At 37.5% G+C, this 10518-nt stretch overlaps 1 protein-coding gene across 5 annotated transcripts in view; it reads left to right on the forward strand.

Annotated features, from left to right (window-relative positions):
* The window catches only part of WDR11 (WD repeat domain 11), a 42538-nt gene extending 41114 nt beyond the window's left edge, over positions 1-1424 (forward strand). For all 5 annotated transcript variants that reach the window (XM_083844742.1, XM_083844741.1, XM_083844740.1 and 2 more), the window contains exon 29: positions 821-1424. In XM_083844742.1, coding sequence (XP_083700868.1) covers positions 821-978 — 158 coding nt within the window. In that variant the 3' untranslated portion in view covers positions 979-1424. The remainder of the gene's footprint in view (positions 1-820) is intronic.
* Positions 1425-10518: the final 9094 nt, after the last annotated feature.

Below are 10518 nucleotides of genomic sequence, written 5' to 3' on the forward strand. Positions count from 1 at the left end.
CCTGATGCTCTATGAGGCCAGTGGCGCTGGAAAACAAAAAGTAAAAAAGAAAAAAATAAACATAGGAGAGCAAAGAACAGATGATAAAATGTTCTTTGCAGAAGTCAGACATTGTTACTTTAACCAAACTGATTTTACTATATAGACTATCTTTTAAACACTAGCTCAGGAAAAAAAAATCCCTTCATTGACAACATACTGTTTTGTTGACTTAAGTCTTTTATGAAGGAATCAGTTCTGAAACAGAGAAAACACATAAAATTAAAGGTCAAGATTCAGGATGATCTGAAAATATAGTAAGTATTACAAAAGATATCTATGGTATTCTTCATTACAGTCTGCACTTCTAACTGGTGTTCTGGAACTCTGAACAGGTGCTCTACCATTTTTATTTAGGTATATCCAATAAATAATAATGCTTATGTAGATAATCCCTGATTTGTGTTTTATGGAGTCATCACTGATGTCAACTTGTAAATTAAGAAAGCTAATAAGTCATGTAGATAACTCCAGACTCATCTAATTAGTGACCATGAGCTAACAGTTTAATTTCTTTCGCAATTTATGATGTGTTACGATAGTGCTTATGCTTATCTGAAATTTGTCTGTTTCAGTTTATAGCACTTCACACATTGTCTGATAAATGCTAATATACATACGATAGTAGAATTTAAAGCAACACTTTTGTCTGTATTTTTGCTGAGAAATATTGGATTAGCACAATTAGCACTTTCAACTTGGGAGAGCTAAGGGGTAAGTTTGAAAAAAAAAATATGTAATTTTATTTTTTCATGTTTGTTTTCCTTAATACTTCATTTACATAAACTGATTCATGCTGTATATGCAGATTATGCCAGGAGCTTGAAGCTTCTGGGCTTTAAGCAAGGAGCCCTTATCTTTGCCTCAAAAGCTGGAGAAGCTGGTAAAGATTTACTGATGGAGCTCAAACAGCCTGAAGAGGAAGTGACACAAGACTAACAATTTTACCTTCACTGTTAAGAGGAAACTTCCTGTCAAACTGGGTTGTCAATCAGATTGATACTCCACTGTGTGAAAATGAATTTTCTCTGGAATCGCTGTAATAGTTCACGTGTGTGATTTGAGCAAATGTTGTTAAATTTGTGTGGAGGCAAGATTAAGAACTGTTTTATGTTTATTTTTAAATTGTCTTCATTTTCAAGAGAGGGGAAAAGAAGGCTATGATGAAACTATACAAGAATATATTCAACTTTTTCAACTATAGTACAAATCAAACTTAAAAATATGCTGAAAGAGTTCTATACCTGTGTAAAAGTCTACTCCATTTACTTCTAAAAAATCAAATCTTTATAGTTCTTCACTACTGTTGTATTTATATGTATAAATAATTCAGTCTGTACTGTAAAAATATAAATATATTTAAAGAATAAATATAGATCACAAAACACACTGTTCTTTACTGGAAAGTCATGGATTCTCAAATCCATTTTTTCTCTTTAAAATTTCTGTTGTTTTAAATGAGTTCATTCTATTGTCATTTTCGTAACTGGTTGGAATGGAATCTTTTAACAAGTTTATTTACAAAAGGCTCCTCACATTCCAGAAATTCATGAAATGTCCTTTTCTCTTTTCCCCAATTAAGTCATTGTTATATTCTCTATTGTTCTTAAGTGTATGCTCCCTGCACGCTTTAGGGATTAAGTTCTGCCTTGTCTTGACTGGTTAATGGGATCAAAGAATAGGAAAATAATCCTACCTCAAAAGCAGTAAGATGGGCTCCTGCATTCAGGAGGCTGCTGATGCTCTCTCCGCAGTTACTGTTTTATTTGCTGTTTGAATGTGTCATGAATTAACAGGCAGAAAAAATATTGGATGAAGTCAAAATCGTTGGATTTTAAATACTTTTTATGGTAAACACATCTCATGGTCCAGATACTTAAGGATGCCACCGACAGCATCTTTCCTCATTTTTGTGCCAGTATTTCAGCAGAAAGAAAACATCTTCCCACAGTATTGTAATGTTTAAATGCTTTTTTTTCTTTGTTGTTGTTCTTTGTTAGATGTATCTTTTCTGTTTATTGAGATTCCACAACTGAAGAGTGTATGCTAAAGTTAAATTGCACTTGCAAGTTGAAGATTGTGGCATGTGAAAATTAGTCTTGGCTAAAAAAGCTTTCGTCTTTAAATGAAGTTGTTGGAGCTACTGAAGTTTAGTGAAAAGAATCATATCCTGCAAAAGGTTTCCCCTTTAAATGCAATTCTAAGGTTTTTCTACTTATAGTAGTAGCGTATTTGATTCCCCTTATGTTCAAATATTTGTAAAATGCATATTCTACACTCCTTCCTAGAGGTGCACCAGCTTCATTACATCTCTTTACTTCTGTAAACCTTTTAAATCAAATCTAAAATGGGATTTCTGATGAAATTTGAAAGGTTAGGAATTTCAAGAATGACAGTCTTTATACAAATGTGAGTTTCATTGCTCTAAACACAAAAGGAAATGTTTAAACCGTAATATATCTTACATGAGTCCTTCTGCGTCTTACATACATTATAAAGGATGTTCAGTGTCTTATTACCAACACCTATGTAGTTACTTAAGCTTAAGAAAATAAGTGTACAATGAAATTTGCCTTAAGTATTAACCTGGTGAGCAACAAAGTTAATCCAAATTAACTGTCATTATTATGGGCTAAATACTGGCTCACATTGAAAACTGCAACACTATTCAATTCTTAATCTTGTTTTCAGAAGCAGTACTGAGGGACAAGGTCATTGGAGAGTTAATGTAAGCACACTCAAACTTGCTCTTTGACAAATCACGTAGAATGGCTTGTCAGTGGAACTCTGGAAAAAAAATCTGCTTTAATATACGCTCAGAGTTATGAATCTGATCTAACATTTTTAAAAGAAAAACATTGCAAAGGCCTTTTGATACTGAATGTTTATATACTTTTAAGTGTAAAGGTTGCAGAATACGATGTGGTATTCCCTGTAGAAACCTTTACGATGACAATACAGCATAGAAGTGGTTGAAAAGTTTATTTAGATAATAGTGTAGTCACACAGTAATAAAAAAAATAAAAATAAAAAACCTTTGTAAATCTGTGTGTCTTTATTTAATACAAAAATGTCATCTGTTGCGCTTGGATGCTGATTGTGTAATTGTTATTTGCCTTCTGGACTGGAACAATGCTCAGGGCTAGTTTTAGTAGAGGAAGTGACCAACCTTTGTATGTATTAGTCACACTTTTCATAGTAGTACTTATGAAATGTTTGCTTTCAGTAGCGCTAATTGCCAACCTTTACTAGTAAACAAAATATTAGTATGGGCTAAATTAAAGGAGGATATCGTTGGTGCTCTCAAATCTTGAAAAGCGTGGAAATAAGTGATGAAAGCGAAGTAATTCTTTTCTGCTTTCGTGCTACCCCACAGACTGCCAGTGCAAGACTCCCTTTGCAAAATATGAAATGCATTTAGCAGTGCTGAGATCCATACCAATGAGCTCTCGTTTCACTTTTGTAGTTCAAGCAACTTTCCTTTTAGCTCTTAGGATGCTTTTGTCACATTGGCTTTGAAGTTTGTTTTTTGTTTTTAAAGTGCAGATAAACATCTGATATATAATTGGGATTGTACAAATAAAAAAAGTTTCCAATAACTATGATTTTAACTCCCTTAAATCCCTTCAAGAGTTTTCCTTGAACAACTGTGAATAGTTCAAGAAGCAGGTAAAATTTATAATCTGTATTTTCAGGGTTTTGCATTTTGAAGTTTCTGTCAACGTTGAAGTCTGTAATGCAGCCATAATGATAGAATCTGTGTTTGACCATTCTTAGCAATGGAGAAACAGTAGAAGTAATGAGTTTCAAGTTGAAATAGAGATTGTTTACTCCTCTCTCTTTGAACATGAGTCTTACATTAAAGAAGCTTGATTTTAGATCATCTGAGCAGATTAATTGGTAGTTATTTTAAGTTACATTTTTGAAAGGACATGACCTCTGTCTATAAGAAAGAGGAGTTTTTTGAACTAAATCTTGGGTTGTCTAGATTGAGAACTTCTAGCTGGAAAAGATCTTAGAGCGTGAGTAATGGTTACCCCTTTCATTATATTACATGAATCATTTTAGACTTGCATGACCAGTGAAAAAGCATGCATGTGATTGATCCTACAGGTGTGGGAGATGCAGAAGTCTTCATCTCATGAAGCATTCTGAAATGTGCACGTCTGCTGTGTGAAGCTCATTCAGTCCTGCAGTGTCTTTTTCTTTCTAGATCTGTGTTCACATTCAGCTTGTGTGCTTACAGTCTGATTGAGATTTATGGTAAATACTGACATGGGACTCTTGTGGTAGTACTTAGTTTTAAAAATTGAAATTTTTTCAGTCTTATACTGGATATACTAGATCTAGATGTAAATAAAAAGTCTGGAAAAATAGTATAGCAGCTAAGGTTCAGTACAACCAAGCCCTAATTAAAGTTTTCCTTGGAGCATGGTGTGCCTCACAATACAGGCAGTGTATGTAAATGAATCACATTGATTAACAGTGTCTAAAATTGCCTAACTCGGATCAACTTCTAAGGTCCTTTTCAAATAATTAGATTATGTATATCATATATATATATCTGCACATGTGCATATATAAATTTGATTCACTAGGAAGAATCTATGGAAAATGAAAAAAATATTGCACTGCATAATTTGTTTTCAATAAAATTTAAATCAGTCTGCCAATTTATAGACCTTGCAGCCAGATAGCGGCTTATATTATATATCAAAGAAACCTAATGCAGAATGATGATGTGTTCAGTGTCTGAGTAAATATTCCTGAGAGGTTCTGTTTTGTAACTGTTGTTACTAGAGACAGAAAGCAAGGACGACTGCAGATTCTTTAACAGGAAAAGTGTTTGGTTCGGGTGATCACTGCCTTCTCAAAATTGTATTCTAAAAGCTCAACTGAATATGTAATTGCTGGTGGGTGATAAAATAACACTTTGGCAAAGAGTATTGTTGTTGTTTTTTTTTAAATTACTTTCTCTGAAGAAGTCTGCACAATTTTGATATTAATGAAAGCCCAGTAAGATAATTCACTACAGAGTTACAGAGTTCAGGGAAAAAAATAAATAAAAAAAATTGTACCAATAGATCTGAACAGTGACATAAAATTCTCTGGTCATGTTGATCCTGTTGCAATATAGTATCTTTGAATTGTGACTTCTTGACACTTAAGTTGTTCAGTTTCTACTTAAACACTGAAGATGAGTCACAGCCATGCTATTTTCTAACTACCTCAGCTGCTTTTGCTAGAAGGCAGCAATTTTAAGCAGAATTAAAACAGAAACAGCTGAGTTTGGAAAGTGTTGGCACACAGTGCAGTTTCCTGAACAAGGCATGTCGACTGCTTCATTGGTCTACTGTATGAGGACTGGTGAAAACCGGTACCTACAATTCCTGTAGCAAGTCAGGAAAATCAGAGAGGAGAAAAATAATTAAGCTTGCATTGGTTGTGCTTAGGTCTTATCCTGCAAAAAATTTCACATGGAGCTGCATTCGAAAGTGAGAGAATATCACAGAAGCAATTCACCGGGATGAGATGATGCTGTGGAAAGGAGAATCTCTTCCTCCTTGTTCAGCGTAGACAGGTGGTGACAGATGGCAAAGCTCAGCGTAAACTTGTAAGAAGAGAAAAAACTAAGAAATTGGGAAGGAAGGAGAACTTAATTCTTGAATTTGTATTTCTTTGAAAGTCCTTTTTCTTAGTGTCTGGGGAAAAGAATGCTTTAAAAGGCTCCAGCAAAAATGAAGAAATGGGAGAATAGCAAAATAAAATCAGGGAATAGACCCTGCTCATGCATATGCTCAAGGTATAAAACTGCTTTAAAGTCAGAGGTTTAATACAGGATTAATCATAAGGAGATTCAGTGGAACTGTGTTCTTGCCTCTCCAGGGTTGTAGTACTAAAAAATCGACTTAAATAGCCAGTCAGCATGTGTTCATTTCCCCAAAAGAAACAGTGGTGGAAGAACAGGAAAAGTATGTTTATTCAGAGAAGAGACTCAACATATTCAACTAACATATTTAAAATGCCATTATAGAAGGTAAGTGGTGCCCCCCTTTGCCTACCAGAGGAAGGGAAATTGAAGTTTGATTGCAGAGCCGCAGATGCTATGGTTGAAGCCAGTGTTGTCTGTTAGATGCTCCAAACTTAGAAGGTGGTCAAGGCAAAAACATGCTTCAGAGTGACTTCATGGACCAAATTTAATGATTTTTCATTCTGAGGATTGAATCCATAGGTTGAAAATGCTTTTTTTTCCATTTCATTGTTACCACTGCTGTATTTGGCAAATAATGACTTGCTGCAGTTCCCACTGACAAACTCCATCTCAGTGACAGCTTTCCAGAGGGTTATTCAGTGTGGTAGTAGTACATATTGTTCAAACGAGATGCCGGCAAGTGCTTTAAAAAGACAATGTTTGGTCATTGCTTTCCACCCTACAGTAGCAGGATCTAATGGAGTTACGTTAGACTAGTCTGATTCCTGTGTCACTTGCTGTAACTTATAAAAAGCTGCAGGCAGCCTGGTTCAATTGAAAAAAAAAAAAAAAAAAAAAAGTTATCTCATAGTTATGGCCCTGCTGAGTGTTGTGGTTTAACCCGGCTGGCAGCTAAACACCACACAGCCGTTCGCTCACCCTCCCCCCTCCCTCTCTGGGATGGGGGGAGAGAAACGGGAAAGTGAAGCCTGTGAGTTGAGATAAAGACGGTTTATTAAGACAGGAAAATAATAATAACAATAATAATAATAATAGTGATAATGGTAATAGTATTAACAATAATAATGTGTAAGAAAACAAGTGATGCACAATGCAATTGCTCACCACCCGCTGACCGATGCCCAGCCTATTCCCGAGCAGCCGGCCCCCCCACCCCGGCCAGCCACCCCTATATATTGTTTAGCATGACGTCAGATGGTATGGAATACCCCTTTGGCCAGTTTGGGTCAGCTGTCCTGGGTCTGTCCCCTCCCAGCTCCTGCTGCACCCCCAGCCTGCTCGCTGGCAGGACAGAGCAAGAAGCCGAAAAGTCCTTGGCCTGGTGTAAACACTGCTCTGCAACAATTAAAACATCAGCATGTTATCAGCGCTCTTCTCATCCTAATCCAAAACATAGCACCCTACCAGCTACTATGAGCTACTTAACTCTGTCCTAACTGGAACCAGGACACTGAGTCAATCTCTCGTTGCTGTGAGGCCTGCTTTTTGAATCCGATCGTAGACACATGTTTAATGGTGTATTTCGTTGATCCTTTGAAAATGTTTTCCAGCATTGTTTCTTAATCAAATTTTACAGTAGGCTGTAATAAGCAGTCACAGGTCTTTACCCAAAAAATGTGCAGGATGTCTGTCTTTATGCTTACTTGATATTATAAAACAGGTTTATATTATTATCATAGGTAATAATTACTGTCAAGTACCTGTGTTTTTACCTTCTCTAAGTTTCTACATCTTCCACTTTTTTAGACACATTTTATTGTTTTTGGTTTATGTCTCTAATAATTAAGAAATTAATCTGATGTTTTATGTTAAACTACTTGCAGGACTAGTATCTACTCTTTACATCCAAGCTAAGCCAGAAAGTTTTGTTGAGGATTTCCATACAGTGTATTTTCTGCAGGCTTTATATCCCTTGTCTGGATTTTCCGTGTAATTCCTTTCTGTGTCATCAGCATTGCCTTGCTTTATGGAAAACTGGCTGGATTGCTAATATAGGTATCATCCTCTAAAACCACGGCTTCAATCCCCTCGCTGTGCTCAGATGGTCCTTAGTCACCTGTCAAAAAGTTGGTCTTATGGTCTAGTTTCAGTTCTCAACAGAGCTCCAACTCATCAACTCATTTGATTTGATTTTGGTGTTTTCTGATTTTTTTTTTTTCCCCCCTCTCCAGAGAGACGGGGTTTTTCTAATTAAAGAGGTCAGTGACACTTCTCTTGCTGCCTATCTGTCACTCTGCTCTCTGGTTTGGGGCCGAAGGCAGATGGTGCTGAGCCACAGGCTGTGCTGCCAGCACACAGCTTTTGTCCGGCGGGGGCTGGCGTGTGTGCCTCGGTAGAGCCTGGTTGGAAAGGTTTCAACCCAAAGCCAGAACCACGTGCTGAGGAATGGTTTCTCTGTGTATCCACACCTACACCGAGCCAGGAACACCCTGCCATTACTCTGCAGTTTCCACTGAACTGGCTGAGATAAGTCAGGTCTCTTGAATGTAGATAGCATAAATTAGTCTTTTCCCTTGACTGATGGGAGAATTGCCCCAACAAATTGCCTTTTCCATTCTGCTCTTAATTCTACAAATAACCTGACATATCTTGGATGACTTTGTCTATATCTAATGTCCTGCTTTAATAAAGGAATTTGTGGTGCCCATCCTCTCAGCTAGGAGCTGTGAGCACAGGGCTAAGCGAGACCCTGGTGACCTGGATGAGTTTTTGGGTGCTCTCTTGCACGTGTGCTCCTCTCTGCATCGTCCTGCTTGCTTTGCGCTGGTGCTTGTGTCATGAGAGAAGCTGAGCTGGCTGGATAACAATGTTTTCTGTTCGTTTGTTTGCTCAAAGTGTTTTCTGTTTTGTTTGGCTTTTAAAGTAATGTTTTGCCGTGTCAGTCCCCTGATCTGGTTAACCATTCACTTACAAGGGGCCAAGGCACAGAGATGGCAATACAGACCTGAGGGTTTGGAGTTAGGGTAGCCTGGCTTCGGGTTGCATTGAAATTGAAAGCTCTGGGGAGAGAAAAATACATGAAGGGTTTATTTTTTATTTTGAATTACAAAATTTGACTTAGAACATCTGTATTTGGAGACACCAACAAAATCCTTTCCATTGCAGGTACATACATCAGATGGTCAGGATGTGTCCCATCAGTAGTTAGAAATCAGTAGAAGGTAAGAAGTTGAAAGCATCTGAGTCTTTTTTGCCTTACTGCATTCTTATTTCAGTAATTTCTTGCATCTGCAATTTTAACTGGCATCTACAGTAACTGAAGTATTGTATCTGGACTTCCAATTGCTTGCACAATGTTAATCCCTATTGCACACAGGATTAATTTCATTCTGAGTTCTTTTATTTTTTTTTATTCCTGACACTCCAAAAGTGAAGTTTTTGTTCCACAGTCTCTAGGGACTGTTTTTCAAAATACCAGCCTTGTTTTATATTTTTGTTGTTGTTGTTTTCCCACGTTACACAACAGAATAGGAGCTGCATCAAAATACTCTACAAAACAGCTCATTTGTCCTATGTTTGGGAAGAGAAAGCAGACATAACATTTTTTACAAACTGGAACAAAATGGAGTATTTTATTTCTCCCTTCCCTTCAGAAAAAATATTTCTTAAATACTTATCAAGCCAGAGAGACTTTTCTTTATGACTGTTTCTTCCAGCTCTATTCTGTGGTTTACCTCAGCATCTGCTTTCTTTTTCCACTCTCCAAAGTTATGCCTGTTTTTGATTAAAAACAAGCTGAAAGTCAGATTAATGCATTGCAAGAAAAAGCAGCCTTGCTAATATCAAAAGAGACCAGGAAGGTAATTTGTCAGTGATCGTCCAGTCCTGGATGTGGTGTTTTCTGGTAGCAGCCTTTTCTCCCAGTAGGACTAGGCTAATATATAGGTTTTGTATTATTATTTTACGCCACAACCATCTCATCAAAAAGCCAAGACACATTCTTTGAACCCAACTGAAATAATTTGTTTACCCTTTCTGACTGCTTTGCAGGCAAATTCCCCACCACAAAATGACTTGCAAATGTATTCTTCTCTTTCCCACTCCACCACATTATCATTTTTTTTATGAACTTTTAAAAATGTTTGTATTTCTCTGAAGTCCCAGTGCTTTGTGATAAACTCTTGCGTGTCTTCAGCTTTCAAACCCAGGAGGCAGTGTGAATAGACAAAATAGACACGTTTATGCACTTTTAAGTTTTATATTGTCTTGCTGGACGTCTCATCGCAGACCCTTCCAATACAGGTTGGTATCTGGATAGGATCCCTTGATAGGATCCCTTTCTTCTTTCACCTTGTTTTCCCTAATCCTCATACTCCTCCCCAGCCCTCGGGCCATAAGCAAGTCACCACTGAAAGCCACAAAACGTGGTATTTCATTAAAATCCTCCCAGGAGAGTTTCCAAAATCCTCCCAGTTTCCAGCTCATGCAGGAGAGGGCAGCAGAGCTCAGGGAATGGAGCAGCTGGGGTGGGGACAGTCACCTGCCCGGTGAAATGATGGTGACCCAAGGGTTGTTTTGTACCTTCCCGCTAGGAAGCATTCACAAGCGTTCAGTCCTTAAGCGGGGCAGCTGCAAGGAAATAGCCGAACAGGAGCAATCAGGTTTTGGTGCAATGTATAACCGGCTGCTTGGACAGGGAAGAATATCGAGGGTGTCCAGTTTTGTTATAAGGCACCAAGGTGTGAGAGCTGGACTTGTTTCTAAGCACGAGGCCACCCCTCCCTTGAAATTGGCTTTGGTCTGATGTGTAAGAAATGCTTGAAAAT

Source organism: Anser anser (genome assembly GCF_964211835.1).
Source record: "Anser anser genome assembly, chromosome: 7".
Taxonomy (NCBI): Eukaryota; Metazoa; Chordata; class Aves; order Anseriformes; family Anatidae; genus Anser; species Anser anser.